The following is a 17035-nucleotide window of genomic DNA, read 5'->3' as shown; positions in this document are numbered from 1 at the left end:
TACAAACCAAAAATGATCCAATTCTCGATCCTCACAGCCTTTTGAGAGATCATCAATTGGAATTGTGGACGAGATGATCTTTTCAGTGAGATTTGAGATCATGCGATGAGCTATTCAAGTGTGCGGAGATTTTTCATTGTGCAACAGAAACGCAAAAAAGTGATTATTTAGTGATCCTCAAACACCTGAAGTGATTAAAAGAAAATAAGGAAGAAAAGAAAATGCCGCGAAGGAAAAGATCATCATCGACGAGTTGTGATATTTTTGAGGATGATTTTGATGAGGATTTAGGTAAAGAAAAATCAGTGAAAAAAGAATCAAATTTTCCTCACTGTGCTCATTGTGAATAAATAAAAAAAATTAAAAATTAAAAATTTTATCCTGAAAAAAGGAGATGGTGGGAATCAGCAGCAATTGCCAATTCAGAGAAATGCCGCAAATGCTCGTGAAAGGGCCAGGATGAGGGTCCTCTCGTCTGCCTTCTGTAGACTCAAAACAAAACTCCCATGGGTGCCGCCAGACACCAAATTGTCCAAACTGGATACACTACGCCTGGCAAAAGGATACATTCAGCAATTGGAAGCAATCCTAGCTGGGGAACCGATTGAGGATAATCTCCAAATTGCATCACATCACAATAATTTGGTAAGAATATTTCTTTAAGGAATTTTATTTTTTTTAGAGTTGAATTCGTTAGTAAAGAAAAGGCTCATATACTGAAATTAAAATATGAAGATCTTGATTTTCCTAATTTTCCTAACCCATCCAATACGAAGTTTAAAGACAAAAAAATTTAAGAATAATTATAGAATCAAGAAAAAAGGATTACAATTATCGCTTAAATCTAAGTGCCATAGTCTTTGTACATTTTGACCCTTTCGTGTTGTTTGGGTCATACGTATAGATCCAAACGTGAAACATTTTATTTTCCAAAATTTTTTATGAATTTAATTGTTTTTTTTCCAAGTTAGAAATGCATTAAATTCACGCAAAATAGGCCAAAGAAAACGTTTTACCGAAGAATTATTCTCTGATAGCAACAATAGGACAAAATATCGTGATAAAAAGAGCGCATGTTTCAATGTTTCACGTAGACGTTAAAATGGTTAATAAAATACCTTTAATTTGTCAAATTAATTAATTTTAATTCTTAACGTTCAGATATTTTCAGTTCATTGTAGAGAAAATCAATTAACTAAAGGCCAGAAATTTTCATAAACTCTGATTTTAAAATTTTCTTGCTAGAATAGTCAGTTTCTCACCAAAATTCTTGAAATTTTGCGCAATTAGTTAAAAACTTTTCTCTTAACTAAATTCATTTCGACGTGCCCGAAGATTATGAACCATATTCCTATCTTTTAACACAGGAGTATGGCTCATAATCTTCGGGCGTGTCGATTTGAAGTTTATGAAAATTAAACATTTTAGCACAATTTTTATGAGCTCAAAGCAAACAAAAAATTCATATTGAACAAATCTGGGTTTTTAAAAAAAAATTCTGAATAAATTTGATGTTTTTGAGCTGTTTGAGTGATAAAATCAGTTTCTTTGATGTCTCTTCAATATTTTAAATTCTCTATCTTGAGGAGAGACAAGGGCTAATTAACCCTTTCATGTCCGCATGAAACATAGAAACATGTAATCATTTTATTGAAATATTTCTTTTGTTCTGAATCAAAACATCTTTGGCTTTTTTCTACGAAATCTTAACGAATTTCCAACTTGGAAAAATAATTAAATTCATTTAAATACAAGAAAATAAAATGTTTCACGTTTGGATTAGCGTATGACGGACGCGAAAGGGTTAAGACAATTTGAATATAAATCTCAATTTTTTATTATTCCTGAAAGATAGGAAAATCTCCTCGAAATGCCAATTTTTTAAAGGAATTCCCTTCCTTCTGTTTGAGGATATTCTGTTCTATCTCAATGAGAAAAGGTATTTTTTTAGTCTCCTTGATTTATATCTAAAAATTACAGATGCAAATATTTTCTCCATGCATATTGTATGCATAAAGTCCTTTTGCTGATAATTTCTAAATTTTTGGATTTCTTTTTCAAAATTTTTTTTTCACAAGATTTTCCACAAAATCTTCAAAAGAAATAAAATAGAATGAATAAAAAAGTCTTCCACTAAGCTGAAAAAAATGGAGAAAATTCATTAAAAAATCCCATTTAAAAGGGAAAAGGTCAAGAATCCTGTTGGGAAATACATTCTACAAAAAATTTTAGTTAGAGGTGGATGCCATCTCCGGCGGGAAATGTTCAAAAATCAGACACATTCCCTGGCAAAAAAAAAAGAAGTGCTGCGAAAGAGATGATGGTGTGGATGTTTATGGCGCGCCTTTTCAACTCATTAAACAAATTGTCTTCCAAAAATACTCCCCACTTTGATAGACAACAGCTGGACACATTCCCTGGGATTTTACACGCAGCTTCCTCCTCAATTTTCCTTGCGCTCTCACCGCCGCAGCGAAGGCAAAGACATTACCCACCAAAATCATACCAAAAGGTTCTCATCAAAATTGTGCCACTTTTCCCGGCATCTCCCTCCTCTCCTGCGCTGCACTTTTCCTCCAACTCTCGTGCATCCTCTTCTGCGATTTTCATTCATGAGACATTGGTGCATGGTGTGACTGCTCTGGGAACAATGCGAGATGGAAGAGAAAGAATAAGGAAGAAGAGATATGTGTTGAATGTTGTGCTTCTGGATTGCGCCCGGAAATGATCATGGCTCTCCCACATAAACATAATTCCTTGAAGCAAAAGAGGTCACTTTATTTTGATAGGATTCTCTCTCAGACAAGGGGTTCTTCTCGTTAAGTTTATTTGTCTTTCTTTATGCTTGTTTCCATTGAGGAGAGAAAGAGGTTTTGAAGAAGAAAAAAAATCCTCTTGGCGAGGAGATTCCTCAAGAAATGCGGTGCTTAATGCGACAAGTGTTAAGTAAACACTTGAATTTTATATCTTCATCCTCATTTTATTTTTTCTGTATCTTCCAGACATGGCCCTTCATCTTCCAGAATGCATACGATCAGAGGCAGGTCCTTCATCATGCAAATATTCGTCAAAATAATGGTATTATCCTCAACAAGGAGCAAGAATTCCACCATCAAGATGTGAATGTTCACACAGGATCGTCTCTTTCAACGAATTCTTAGCAATTTTTGGACCTTTCTTTTAGTTCTAATACAATAAAGCTTCTAAAATAATTTTATTTATTAAGGAATTTATTAGATCTTTTACTATTAGTTGGTAATTTTCTTCAACTAGCTAAGCTACTTTTAAGGCAGGATTTATGAGCAATTTTTGAGTCAACTTTCCAACGAAAAATTTCAATCAATTGATTTTATTTTTTCTTTAATTTCCCATCTAAAACAGACCCTGAAGAAGATTTGAGCACGAGAAAAATTTTATTTTTTTATGAGCAACTTAAAATATTTAATGAACATAAGAAAGGACAAATTGTTCCTTTATTGTTCGGGATAATTATTATTGAGCAATCCTTTAATATATTTTTTAAAAAGTCTTTTAAGCCCCTTAGCGATAGAATAAATTGACCATTTCAAAGGAATTATTCAAAGAAATAAAAGAAATTTTAAAATTCAGTCTTCCTTCGTCTATTTAACGTCAATTTGTTGATTTTTCGATACAGATGGGCCCTTCCTCAGGGTCTACAGGAATTCATATCTATTAATACAATTTTGATATTATATTTCCATTTTTTTTAACTTTAAAAGAGTCTAACAAACTCATCGAAGAAATATTAGCGTGAATGTTTTGAAATATATTACAGGGACAAAATTGTTTCATACCCATAATAGCCTCCTTTTCCCATCAAGAGAAGACCTTGAGAATGATCCAATTTGCATCGAAATGTCAGCAAGTTGAGGATAAAAAACACAAGAAATCGAATACTATTTTTTGCATCGAAACTGCTGAATTTTCTATTTATTTTTGTACTTGAAATTTTTTTTTCGAGAAACATTGAAACATGAGCTTTTTTTATCACGATATTCATTGCCTAGATGCTTTCAGAGGACTTTTCTCACTCCGAACGTCTTCTTTGGCCTCTTTTGTGTGAATTTGATGCAATTGTAACTTGCAAAAACAATTAAATTCATAAATAATTGAAAAAATAAAATGTTTCACGTTTGAGTCTACGTATGACCCAAAAAAACACGAAAGGGTTAATAAAACTGTTTCAATTTATTCTGTTTCTTTCAAACTTGATACTTAAATTCGCATTAAATTGAAACAATATTTTTTAAGCAACAGACTCCGAATTAAAGAAAATAATTCAATAAAATTTTTAGAATAAGAATCATTAAAACTCTTACAATTTTTTTAAGGAGAAAAACACGAGATTTTTTCTTCGGAAACCATTTTTTTAAGATTCTTTACGACATTTGATTCCTTCCTCAGGTCTGCAATTACGTTATGGATATTCTTTTTTAACTTTTAAATAAAGCTTTGAATTAACTGAAGTTAAATTGTCAAGAAATATGTAAAAAAAATTGAATGTGACTCTTCAAAACGAAAATGCAGACCTGAGGAAGGAAGCGTGTGTCTTCGAAATGTCGCATTAATCAAAACATTAGGAATTTCCAACGGTCAAATTCCATCTTTTACTTCCACATTTATAATGGAAAATTCAAAGAATTTCTTTTTAAATTATTTTTTTCAATCAAAAATTCTTTTGTTTGAAAAGCATTCTAATTAAAATATTTTTTTCTGTGAATTTTTCCTCATAAATCTTTCCTTTCAATTAATCGCTCACAGAGATATTTTTAGAAAGATGATAAGAGCTTTAATCTATCGATCTGCAAGAGCTTATGGACTTTGATAGGGGACAGATAGGGCTATCAATAAGATATCTCTTATCAATTTACGGGAAAAATTATTAGAATTAAGTACCCAAAACCAAAAATTAAAAAAAAAGAATAAAATAAATGTATTAAAACCCAAAGAATGAATGCAATAAAAAGGAAAAATTTTGAAATTAAGAATCTTTTTATTAGACACTTATCGTCCGGAAGATGTTAAACCCACTGTTGGCTGTGGAAAGGATAACTCCTGGAAGTTGTGGATGCCAGTGGAGCTCCTTAATATCCGTCTGCCCCTGGTGGATGAAGAGAAGCTGTGGCGGGAGATTCTTTAGCTCCTCATTGACTGTTTCTCCCTCCTCGGCTGCATCCCTCTCAACGGAGAGATCCCACAGAGCAATTTGATTATCCGCCCCACCGGATGCAAGGACACTGGAGTCCGTGGGATGCCACTCAACGGTGGAAATGTAGTTTGTGTGGTGCTTGAACGTTGCAATTGGTGTCTTTGTGGTGAAAGTTCGCAAATCCCACACATGGAGCACCCCGTCGTCTCCTCCGCTCACAATTAGGGGCTCATTGCGATTCCAGCTGATGACGTTGATGTCACTGTCGTGAGCTGAATCGCACGTTAGCATGCACGCCTTTGCCGGGGAGGCGCGTGAATCCCAAATGCGAATACTCTTGTCCACGGAGCACGATGCCAGGACACTCCTTTCATTGGGACTCCACTGGAGATCCTCAACGGAGTCTGTGTGCCCAATAAGAGGGCGCTGATCTACGGCCCATGTTCCTCCCTCTCCTGGCTGCCACAAGTGAATGTCTCGTCGGCAATCGCCAGTGGCCAGCACCCCGGAAACTGTGGGGCTCCAATCCATGGCAAATCCCTCCTGCTGATGCCCAGAAAACGTGTACAGGGGCTTTGTGCGATTCCCCTCGCTGGATTTCTCGTAACTACTCAACAATGCTGGATCATTAACGCAGGTTAGCTGCTGATTGAGGTTCCACACATTCACCTGCCCTAGTTCACTCCACGACGCTGCGAGGATGGAATTACTATGGCGTGTTACACGGATCCTATTCACACAGCCCTGATGCTTAATCAGTGCACACTGCATCTGTGGAAGTTTCTCCGGGGGAATATCTTCTTCTTCCTCCTCGCTCTCGGATTCATCATCTTCCTCCTTTTTCTTCTTCTCTGTACTCGTTCTGTGCAAGTTGCTCATCTTCATGATAATTACACTGCAATAAAAGGATCATTAGATACAAAAAAAATCCCAGAAAAAGCTCCCCCGGGAACTTACTTGTTTACATGCGTCCTGGCAGCTTGAGTTCCAGCCACAAGGTAGGAAGTTAGAGGGAATTCCTCACGACGCTCTCCTAGATCATCAGGGATGATGTCAAAGCTGAGACAGGGAGCACCTGTGTGTGCCTGATGGAGCATCACATACGCTGTCTCATCGCAAACTAAATTCTCTTCTTCCGCAATAGGTTTTCCCGGCAAATAAACTTCTCCCTCCTCACTCTCTTCACTCGACACCTCATCGTCAGACTCCTCCTCACCCACCTCCATGGGATTTGGTTCATCAACATCCATTCCTGCGGTGTTTTCCTGCAGAAAATCACGAAAATGCAAAAGCTGGAATTTTCACAACAAAACCACGTGCAAAGTGACAGCTGCGATTCGTCGATTAAATCCGCAACTGTTGCAATGTGTCATACGACCTTGGGTGGTTAGCCCAGCTGGCAATTTCACAACATAAAGAAAGTCATCCGCTCGTCACCAGAAGAAGTTCCTGGGAAGTGAGAGGTGAGCTAAAACGGGAAATAGCTGGGAAAACGCGTGAAAACTAATCCGCAAAAGCAGAATGTCGTCCCCGTGGAAGGTTGTGGAGGCTCCAGAAGTCAGTTTTGCTGACATAATGTCCGAGGAGCTCGCCAGGGATTTGCAGGATCGTGAGAATGAGAAGTACGGAAGGCAGCTCTTTGAGGAGTTATCCGCAAAGAAGGAACCCGACCCAGGTGATCCAGGAGCCGTTGGTGGCATCCCTGATGAAGTGCTGAAGGCCCTTGCTGAGGAGACTTCCGCCGTGGGTAATCTGTGTGATTCAGACGCAATAATTGCCCAAGTGCTCCAGGCACAATTTGACCAGGAATACGATGCAGAAGTGAAGAAAGTGGAGGAGCATGAGAATGCCCATAAAAATGTGAAAGTTTCCTACAAAAACTTCCGCATTGTCCCGGAAGAGCTGACGTGGTCAAGTGAGGATGAGGAGGAAGATGAGGGCAGGAAGAAGAAGGATTGGGATAGATTTGAGGCAATGGAAAAGGAATATGGGAGCTTCCCAAAGTGTGGCTATAAGCAAGATGAGGAGGGGCGTACTGTGACGAAGCACAATGCAAGGATGACGGGAATACGCAATGCCTGCCGTGTGATGTCTTTCCCCCCGGAATTCCCCACGGGAGATGGAGCGGGATTCGATATGCAGCTGTCAAATGAAGTTTTCAATCACCTCAAGAGCTACAGCCGGAAGGGGAAGCGCAATAAGATGCACGACAGGAAGGAGGAAGCAGCCACAGCGGAAATGGGCTTGGATGAACCAACGAGGTATATTCTGTACAAGTTTGTTGCAAATCAGCTGCTGGAGCGCATCAATGGGATCGTCTCCACGGGCAAGGAAGCCCTCATCCTCCATGCTGAGAGTGATACGAATGTGGAGGATGTTGTGGTACCTCCGGAATGCGCTATAAAGATCTTCAAGACAACACTGAATGAATTCAAGCAGCGTGATCGCTACATAAAGGATGACTTCCGCTTCCGAGATCGTTTCTCGAAGCAAAATCACCGGACAGTGATCAATCAGTGGGCTGAGAAGGAGATGCACAATCTCATGCGAATGCAGCGTGCTGAGATCCCTTGTCCGGATGTGGTGCGACTGAAGAAGCACATCCTCGTGATGTCATTCATCGGGAAGGATGGGAGGGCAGCTCCGAAGCTCAAGGATGCCAATTTGAGTGAGGCAGAGTGGATTATTGCCTATGAGGAGGTTGTGGATGCCATGAAGCGTCTCTTCAGTCAAGCTAAGCTTGTCCATGCAGATCTCTCGGAGTACAACATCCTCTATCACGACAATAAGTGCTGGTTCATCGATGTGGCTCAATCCGTGGAACCAGGACATCCCAGTGCTCTGGAATTCCTCATGCGCGACTGCAGCAACATCAGTGACTTCTTCGACAGGCGCGGTGTTCCCGGTGTGTCCACAAAGGATGAACTCTTTGCCTCCATCACTGGGCTCGATTCCAACGTGCACAATGCAGCAATGCTCGAGAGGCTCCACAATAAGGGGGTACCCGTACACGTGGCCACCAATCAGGCTGCTCACGGAGAGGAAGAAGTGGGAACGTCAAAGCGTTGGGAGCATAAATCACTGCCGTATCCCTTTGACTACGCCTGGGAGAAATCTCTCGAGGCAAAACGACAGGAAGCTCCTCTTCCTGCACAAATTGATCCCATTGCTTTGCAGAAGGAGGATGAAGTCACTGCCCAGGCTTAAATCTGGGACCGTTGATGCTCTGTAGAGGGATACCTGAATGCATTAAAATCCTCAAGAATTTTCTTTTTGACTTTTTATTTAAAAAACAAAACAATTTGAACTTTTTACGACCATCACGGTGCTGAATTTCTTTCCGGAAAGCATGCTGGACACCAATGGGGGTGAGAGGAAGTCAATCTCTGACCATGCTGAGATTGAGAAGGTGCCTCATGGTTGGTCGACCGTGGGGACAATGCCAGGGATGCTTAATCTCTCCCATGTGATCCAGGAGGCGCCTCATGTCGCTCCTTTTGAGCGCCATGCCGAACATCACGGACTTCCGGCAGGCTCTCGATGCGAACATGGCACGAACACGCGATGGGCGACACGTGATCCCCGCCGGGGCATCCTGAAGCATAAACAGAAGCTCCTCAATGTCCTCCAGGCCAAAATCCCAATTCCTACTCTGAGGTTTCTGCACAAGTTTAATACGTCGCGTCATGGGCGCCTCCGGATCCACACTGAAGTGGAATCCATTGCGCTGGAACACCTCCATATTGTCCATCAGCTGCAGCTCCTTCACTGCACTCAATTCCAGGGATTGCGGAATAACCAAGGGTTGCGATTGAATCTTTTCCGTTGCCTGAAGTTGCTCAAAGTTGTACTTCTCATCCGTTGCGTGCTGATCAATGATGAAGAGATCACTGTCCAGGCGAGCAATGATGAAGGATAAGTTAAACTGCCCGATAACCTTCATCCGCGCGAAGGATGTTTTGTCAATTTCGCGACTTAGCTCCTCTTCGGCGGCATCATTAATGCCCGGATTGAGTTTTGCCTTGAACCGCAGGCGCTTCATGGAAGGAAGCTTCCCCGCTGCTTCCTGCTTTGCTTTTCCTTCCTGTTGGGATTTCTCACGAATTTCCGCCACAGAGACTCGGAGCTTTTGCACCATTTGGCGAATTTTAGCCCGGGAAGAGTAGGAATTAACCACAGAGTTCACGTCAATCACATCATCATCCAGAATTTCCGGAAGTTTCACTTCTGGTTCTTTCTTCGGTTGGGGTTGTTTGCTGCTGCCGGGAAGCTGTCTAGGAGTAATCAGAGGCTTCTCTGGGGCATCAAGTAGCAACTCTGGGGATTTTCTTTCAGGAAATTTCCTTTCTTCGGGAATCTTCTTCTCAGAACATTCTGAAGGGAATTGAGGAGTTTTTCTGTGTTCCGGAGTAATGACTTCAAAGGAAATATCTCTCTTTGAGGTGCTTCCACATGAAATCCTCGTTTTGGTCACCCGTTCGGGACTCTCGAGGATTGCTTGGATTTTTTGCATTTTATTCCTCCTGGCTGTGATCTCATCTTCCACCTTCCGCTTCATTTTCTGCCCACTCCACTTTTCATCCGTCTTCCCGGTTGCCTTCCACTGAGACAGCTTCTGGGAGAACTTCTCCTGACTCGAGGGGAATGCGTCAACTTCCTTTGATGGCTTTTCCGGGAGTTTGATGGATTTCTGTGGCTTCTCAATCCGGTAGTTTGAGGCGCATTCATTGAAGGTTCTCATGAGGGAGATTTTTATTGCCAACAAGAGGATGTTTTCATTGGCAATGAACAGCTGTCGCTTGTCGGGAGTCACATTCACATCCACCCGGGAATTCTCCATCCGGATATCGAGGTAAACAAAGGGATTTTGATGGATGTTGTACTTGTGGTAGACGTCATTGATGGTCTGGAGGATTTTCTTCATTTCACACGGCCGGGAGTTGATGTAGATGAATTGACGATCACGGGATGATCTCCCTGCTCCATGGGAACAGCTTGAGATCCATCCATTGATTGAGAATTGCATCACATTGAGTTTCTCCAGATCTTCCGTGCGAACTTCCTCCAAATCCAACTCCAGGAACGTTTCCTGCGTGAATTGATCATCCCTCTCGAGTGCTGGCTTGATTCTCACTAAATCCGTCACTTGTTTCGCCCCGAAAACATTCCTGATATTCTCCAGGACGTCCCTTCCGCCCTCAGTGTGAAAAATGGTCGTTTTCGTGCCCTTCGGCGTGGTGTTTGTGCAGAGAATCCTCACTCCAGTCGCAGAGAGGCAGTAACTCTGCAGGATTGTGCACATTTTCGTGAATTCCTTCTTTGCATTCCGACGGAATTCAGCCTTGCGCACGGGGAGGGAACCAAAGAGATTCTTCAGCTGCACCGTTGTACCCACCTGTCGGGCACACGGAAGTTCTCCTTTAATGTCTCCGCGGTAGTCAAACTCAATTCGTGTGCCACACCCAGCAGATTTGTGCCTGGTGGTGATAACCATGTCCGAGAGGGCACACAGGGAGCTCAAAGCCTCTCCTCGAAAGCCAAAAGTCGCCACTTGTTCCAAATCTCTAAAATCTCGAATTTTGGACGTGTGATACTTTGCAGCTGGAAAGAGAATAGGAAGTTCAGAAGGTTCCTGATGCGTGTGGGTGTCTACTTGTGCAGGATGTACTTACTCAATCCCTTGAAATTGTCCTTTTCCACCCCAATCCCATTGTCAGACACTTCCACGGATTCCAAGCCGTGATCCTTCAATTTAACCTCAATCAGTGTTGCCTGGGCATCCAGGGCATTCTCCACGAGTTCCTTTACAGCCGAACCAAGGCCAAGGATTACCTAGAAGAGGAATTTCATGGTATTTTCCGTGGGAATTTGAGGAATTTCGTGGTTACCTGGCCTGAACAAATTTTATGCACAGATATCCTGTCAATGGCTTTGATTTCTTTAGCATCCTCCGGAGTACTTTCAATGATTGACTCCGGAGAGGATATTTCTTGAGAATCCATCATGGAGGACACTTAAAATTAACAATTTACACAAAAAAAATCACAAGACGCCGCCAAAAATAAAACCCACGCACGATGCATTACCAATTCATTGTCGTGTAAGGTGTTTATTTGGGGGGAAAAGCAGCCAATCGGGTTGATCGGCTATCTTCGGCTGAGTCCGAGCACGGCCCGATTGGACGAATCAGCTGAGTTCGTCGTGATTTTTGTTTGGTCAATCGGGTCGAATTTCTCATAGTGAAAGGGATTTCTGTAGTTTTTCGTGATTCTCACTAAATAACAGACAACGTGCGACGTGCAGAAAACTTCCCAAGAGCACAGGAACTTCCGGGAATCGAGTAGAGATGCCATTTGAGGTTATTGACGCAATCCACGGGGTGCTTCGTTTCCCTGACTACGTGCGCACTATTTGTAATACAGCGGAGTTTCAGCGCCTCCGAAACATCCGGCAATTGGGGAATACGTGCTTTGTCTTCCCAGGAGCCACGCACACACGCTTCGAGCACTGCCTTGGGTATCTAATAATGCGGGAAAAGCGGAAAATTGAAAGTGCCTACATGACAAAATTTCTCCCCACAGGGTCGCTCACCTCGTCCAGTATCTGCTGACGATTCTTGAAAAAAACTCCGGAAGATGCATTGATGAGTCACTGAAGAAGTACGTTACGGTGAGTGGATGCATAAAAGTAATTATTCCACATACTTGTGCCTATTTAATTTACGATCTCTGTGTGTTTTAAAGATTGCTGGATTGCTTCATGATTTGGGGCATGGTCCCTTTTCCCATATGTGGGAAAGATTTGTCCACACTGGACGTGATAAGACGTGGAAGGTATAAAAGCTCACCCACACAACAAAAACTTCCCCAAAATATGTAAATTTCCTCTATTTTCAGCACGAGGAAACATCGTGTGTTCTCGTTGAGAGAATTTTCCAGAGAATCTCTCTGTCTGAATGCTCCAAGGAACACATTCGTGGTGTTCTACTGATTAAATCATTCATCCTCGGTGATGAAGCAACACTCAGGAAGCTCCTTCCCAAGGAAGATTTATTCCTAGCTGAAGTAGGTTTTATGATTAATTTTTTCCCGAGGAGTTTTCATTGAATTTTCCTCTCTTTTCTTCTAAAGATTGTCAGCAATCCTTTCTGCGAAGTAGATGTGGATAAATGGGATTATATAGCCAGAGATACTTTCTATCTCAAACATGCAATTGATATTTCTCAGGATTTCTTTGAATTCTTCAAAGGTAAGTCAAATTCAAGAAAAGTTTATTATTTTTTCTCAAAGAGGCAGGAAGTAGCTTTAAGAAAAAAATTCCAATGAAACGTGAAGCTGAGAAGCTAAAATTTGATTTATCAGCAAATTCCGTATTCAAATGAATAAACAAAATTATTGATGAATTCGATAGATAAACAAATAAAAGATCATTTATTAAATAATCAGGAAGACATTCTTGAGATAAAAAAAAATATTTCTGTAGTTCTAAAAACAAAGGAGTTTATTCATCGTTCTATGAAAATTTCTTCATTTGAATAACAATTAAAATTCGTTTTATTTTGTGAAGAATAAAAAAAGTTCAGAAAATCAATAAAGAAACTCTCCATTTTCGATTGAAACCACACAGAAAAAAGCCAGCAAAGATTGCTAGAAAATGTGTCGCCATTTTATATTTGTTGTTTTTGACAGGGGCATGCCCGACTCCGATATTTTTTTTTTTTAAGAAACGATCGATACCGGTCAGAAAAAAGGATTAACCTACAAAGTTCCACTCCTATTCGAAAGTTCATTTAATTACCTTTCGATTAATCACTATTTCATCATCCGGATCGACCTATTAATGTACGAAAATTAAAAAAGAATTTCGCGAATTGGTAAAATATCGTACTACCGAAAAATTTCAAAGTCAAGGGGTTTTATCTGGCGAATCTTTCGATATTTTTGGCGAATAATGTGAAGATCCAAAGATTTTCAATCAGATAAAAACCCATTGTCACCCCTAATCCATTGGGGAAATGGAATTTTTTTAGTTTTTTTCTCAAATTTAGTTTTTTTTTTATCAATATCAGTTTTTTGCATTTTCTGGCTCTTCTGTTGGTTTTTGAGCGAAAAGAAATTAATTTTAGGTTCACTCCCAATATATTGGAAAAATGGAAAATTTTTAATTTTAAGGGAAAAGTTTGAGGTTAGAAGTTTTGGTCCTCCAAGTGTTAAATTGTTCAAGACATATTTGATAGCATAAGAAAAAACTTTTAGCTTCACTAACTGGCTCCTGAGAGAGTTTCCTTAAATTTTCCTCAAGTTCTGAAATCCTAGGTGCTCTAAGAGAGATTTTTGACTCCTAACCTCAATTTTCGGGGCTACAAAAATACTTTCTGAAGGCCTCCAAAATAACAGGTTGTTCTTTTCATAACATTTCTCAGATTTTTGTTGCTCATTTGATAATGGAAAGTGAAATATCTAAGAGATAAAAAGATAAAATGGCGACTCATTTTTTTTTTTTTAATTTCGTGGGTAATCTTTGCTGGCCTTTTTCTATGTGATTTCAGTGAAAAATGAAGAGTTTCTTTTACGATTTCTTTTTCTTTTTTTTATTTTCTACAAGATTAAACTATTCTTAATTGTTTAATGAATGAGAAAGTTTTTCATAGAACGATGAATAAACTCCTTTTAACAACTTATTAATGGATTTTTTTTCTTTGCAGGAGCTAAGATATCCATGGACAAGGAAGGGATATCCCATATTTCGTATCATATGGACGATTTGAGCAATATTCTGCGTTTGTTTGAGGCACGATCGAAGCTTCATCGTGAGGTGTATCAGTGTCCATTTGTAGCCATGATCGAGGCATATGTGAGTGAGGTATTGGCATCAGCTGATGCAAATGGTTTCACTGTAAACGGTGTGAAGCTGTCTGAGGCTCATCTTCATCCTGAAATCTACATCCTGGTGGATGATTCGATACTTCGTGTAATTCAGCTGGATGGCAATCCCAGATTGAGTGCGACCAAAGATAAAATTGCGAGACTTCAGGAGAGGAAGCTCTACAGGGAGATGAAAGAGGAGATCTCCACGAATGGAGTGCCGAACGGTCATGGGGAGTTTTCTGGTCAAATTGTGCAACGAATAGACTTGCCGAGAATCCCAAAGAATCTACCAGTTCACACCGACAATCCTGGTGACTTCTTTCAGCCTTTCTTGTGGTGAGTACTCTTTGTTTCTTTCACTGTTTTGCTTATTTTTTGATTATTTGAAATATTTTCAAAAGGGAACGCCCAATTATGACCAATATAATCAAGTACAAAGCAGACGTGGCTGATGCTGAAACAACAGACCATTGAGGGTGGGTGGAGAGATGATTTAATCATCCCTGCAAAAAAAATCACAACCGTACCATTTACGTATTTTTTTTCGTTTAAATTATTATTATTTTCTTACTGCCTTATCACGCTACAGCTTTAAGCGCTAAAAAGCTGAAAGAATTTCCGCAAGAAAACTGAAATGGATTAAAGAAATCAAAAGAAGGCAAAATGCTTAAAATTATTATCAATATTTTAGAGTTTTTATTTTATTTACTTATATCACGATCATTCTATAAAATAGTTTTGTATATTAACTAAAAAAAAAACAAAGCTAAATAGACAAAGAAAAAGAAATTTAATTCGTGATGAATTAAATTTTTTTTTAGGATTCTTGTGATTACTTTTTAGTCTTTCAACATACAAAGAATAGATGAGAAGTTTTCTATATAAAAAAAATGAGAAATATAAACGACAGAATAGCACAAACATGTGCAAAATAGATTATAAAAAATTCTATAAAAAAAATAAAAATGAAATGAATTTTTAAAGAGAAAAGTTTTTTTTTAAATCATTTTATGAAGGGAAGAATAATGAGAAATAAGGGATGTTTTAGTCTCTCAATTCAGTGGTAATTTGGCGGCTAGGAATTGTTTGTGGAGTCTCTGTTTGCAGAATTGATAGAATTCGATTTCTCTGGTGAAGTTGCGCCTTACAATATCTTTCACTTCCTCACTCACGGGTGGTTTGAAGGAGTTCCTGTTTATCTTGTTGAAGTTGTTAACTTCCTCTGAAATAAAAGGAAAAAAAAAGATTTTTTTTGAGAAGAAAATCAAAGAAGTTTAAAATAAAAGTTCTTACCCCAGTAGATATTTTTGGCTCCTCTGAAAAATCGAGGAATATAGGCTTCAAATACTGAAAGTGTTGTATTGAGATCCTCAAGTACCCCCACAACTGAATACTGCGACTCCACGGCGTATTTAGCTCTCTCCAGAGCCCCCACTGTGTTGAAGGGCCTACCCAGAAAGGAAGTATTGGGCGTTATTTTCAAATTATTTAATTCAACAAGATTTTCGATACTCACGTGCACTCTTCGTCGTGCCCGCAGAAGAAGAGTGTCTGCCGACGATGATCCCCAATACCCTCGTGAGTCTCGCCGTAGTTGAATGTGCACTCGGGATCGTGATTGAGGACGCACGTCTCGAAGTCTTTGCGCAGCCACCGTGGATCGGGTAGTGGGAGGTCAGGGAAGGCCTGTTTGCGTTCCACATAGTACCACGGGGCACGGATGTAGTAGTACCAGCTGATGACACGCTCAACGGGATCCCGCACGAGATTCACGTAGATTGGCGTTGGGAGGCCGAAGCGTGTGAAATTCGTGTAGCAGACGTGCTTCACGTAGACACTGGGTGTTGGCAGTTCCGACACCATATCGGCCAGCTCGAGCTGCTGATCCGGTGACAGCCGGATGGTTTCGATGCGCTGCACGGCGTCACGGTGGAAAGTGAAGCTATTTTCCGCCGATAGTCGCCGTATGAGGGTCATGAATGTCTGACTGCCCACTTTGGGGACTCGATTGAAGAATACCAGCTCCATGTCAGCCTTCCGCGTGTTATTCAAGTCCCACGCTCTCAGTGTGCTCATCTGCAAGGGAAGAAGAGTTGTCGCACAATTAGCAAATTTTGTAAATAAAACTTTAAAAGATAATAAAAATTTATTCCAAATAATAAATTAAAGGATTTTTCATTGGCGGTCATACAAAAATCTAACCCAAGGTCTAACAACTCAAAGATCTTAAATCGAAAAAAGAGCTTTATTTGTTCCGTTTTATGGTATTTCTTTTAGGCTTTTAGCATTTTTGCGATTTTTAGATTTTTCTTTTTCTAATTTTCAGATTTTTTGCGATCATTGCTCATTTGTATCTTGCACATTCTCCTAATCGTTTATTTAAACGTTTTTAAAGATTTTTTCCGATTTTTAAGATTCTTGATTTTTTTTTGCTATTTTCAATCTCTTTTAAAGAACATTTCCAGAAATTATAAAAAAAAAACTGTGTCTGAAAGAAACACAGCTAACTGTTTGATCTACTTTCGGAACCACCAGAATTTTACTATTCTAAGATTTCTTTTTATGCGATTTTTCGCAATTTTGCAATGCTCATGTAGATAGATTCTTTCAATTTTTTATGCTTTTATGTTTCTAATTCAAAATTTCATTTTAATCTTTTATTATATTCTTGTTAATTTTTTTAAAAATATTTTTTATTAATTGTCTTAATTGTTTAGTTTTCCGTCTTTTTATATTTCCTTCAACTCTTTTTAAAATCTATTTAAATTCAACCTAATTTGCCTATTCATCCTCTTCTTTTCCGCTCATGCTTACATCAGCAACCCATTAAACTTATATGATTGAAAATAAATTCATTTTAAAATGTTGAAATTAGATCAGGAAAATATAAATCAGAGTAAAAAAGTCACTTAATCATTGTAAATTAATGAAATTTACGTATTTCCGCTCATTCTTTCAAAGAGAATCAAAATCTCGCTCTCGCCCCCTTTCAGTTCAA

At 39.5% G+C, this 17035-nt stretch overlaps 9 protein-coding genes across 11 annotated transcripts in view; 3 read left to right on the top strand and 6 right to left on the bottom strand.

Annotated features, from left to right (window-relative positions):
* LOC129791558 (trifunctional purine biosynthetic protein adenosine-3) overlaps positions 1-17035 on the bottom strand; it is a 1078967-nt gene that overhangs the window by 19190 nt on the left and 1042742 nt on the right. The gene's annotated exons all lie outside the window — the stretch shown is intronic.
* The window catches only part of LOC129791559 (potassium/sodium hyperpolarization-activated cyclic nucleotide-gated channel 3), a 1048222-nt gene that overhangs the window by 129549 nt on the left and 901638 nt on the right, over positions 1-17035 (bottom strand). The gene's annotated exons all lie outside the window — the stretch shown is intronic.
* LOC129791609 (uncharacterized) overlaps positions 1-17035 on the bottom strand; it is a 309820-nt gene that overhangs the window by 129549 nt on the left and 163236 nt on the right. The window lies entirely within an intron of this gene.
* On the top strand, positions 85-4986 carry LOC129791636 (transcription factor 21). 2 transcript variants are annotated; one of them, XM_055829889.1, is made up of 3 exons: positions 85-291; positions 395-645; positions 3003-4986. In XM_055829889.1, the coding sequence occupies exons 1-3, from the start codon at positions 222-224 to the stop codon at positions 3159-3161; spliced, it is 480 nt and encodes a 159-aa protein (XP_055685864.1). In that variant the 5' UTR covers positions 85-221; the 3' UTR covers positions 3162-4986. The 2 variants fall into 2 exon arrangements, with proteins under 2 accessions (XP_055685864.1, XP_055685863.1); XM_055829888.1 differs by having other exon boundaries at positions 392-645.
* LOC129791595 (glutamate-rich WD repeat-containing protein 1) lies at positions 4995-6505 on the bottom strand. The gene is made up of 2 exons (XM_055829823.1): positions 6128-6505; positions 4995-6065 (listed from the first exon to the last, which is right to left on the bottom strand). Exons 1-2 carry the CDS (start codon positions 6418-6420, stop codon positions 5018-5020), a joined length of 1341 nt encoding a protein of 446 aa, XP_055685798.1. The 5' UTR covers positions 6421-6505; the 3' UTR covers positions 4995-5017.
* Positions 6544-8440, top strand: LOC129791585 (serine/threonine-protein kinase RIO3). The gene has a single exon (XM_055829811.1). The coding sequence runs from the start codon at positions 6692-6694 to the stop codon at positions 8375-8377; it is 1686 nt and encodes a 561-aa protein (XP_055685786.1). The 5' UTR covers positions 6544-6691; the 3' UTR covers positions 8378-8440.
* Positions 8436-11265, bottom strand: LOC129791572 (mismatch repair endonuclease PMS2). The gene is made up of 3 exons (XM_055829792.1): positions 11059-11265; positions 10843-11002; positions 8436-10771 (listed from the first exon to the last, which is right to left on the bottom strand). The coding sequence occupies exons 1-3, from the start codon at positions 11173-11175 to the stop codon at positions 8550-8552; spliced, it is 2499 nt and encodes an 832-aa protein (XP_055685767.1). The 5' UTR covers positions 11176-11265; the 3' UTR covers positions 8436-8549.
* LOC129791599 (deoxynucleoside triphosphate triphosphohydrolase SAMHD1 homolog) lies at positions 11329-14672 on the top strand. Its single transcript, XM_055829829.1, has 7 exons — positions 11329-11686; positions 11752-11839; positions 11914-12003; positions 12067-12234; positions 12301-12418; positions 13875-14373; positions 14439-14672. Exons 1-7 carry the CDS (start codon positions 11517-11519, stop codon positions 14509-14511), a joined length of 1206 nt encoding a protein of 401 aa, XP_055685804.1. The 5' UTR covers positions 11329-11516; the 3' UTR covers positions 14512-14672.
* Positions 14714-17035, bottom strand: part of LOC129791605 (heparan sulfate 2-O-sulfotransferase pipe) — a 45609-nt gene continuing 43287 nt past the window's right edge. The window contains exons 4-6 of the mRNA XM_055829838.1: positions 15554-16113; positions 15331-15485; positions 14714-15259 (exon numbers count right to left, since the gene is read on the bottom strand). Of these exons, the coding sequence (XP_055685813.1) occupies positions 15090-15259; positions 15331-15485; positions 15554-16113 (885 nt within the window). The 3' untranslated portion in view covers positions 14714-15089. The remainder of the gene's footprint in view (positions 15260-15330; positions 15486-15553; positions 16114-17035) is intronic.

Source organism: Lutzomyia longipalpis, chromosome 3, assembly GCF_024334085.1.
Source record: "Lutzomyia longipalpis isolate SR_M1_2022 chromosome 3, ASM2433408v1".
Taxonomy (NCBI): Eukaryota; Metazoa; Arthropoda; class Insecta; order Diptera; family Psychodidae; genus Lutzomyia; species Lutzomyia longipalpis.
This window is presented reverse-complemented; position numbering and strand designations above follow the sequence as displayed.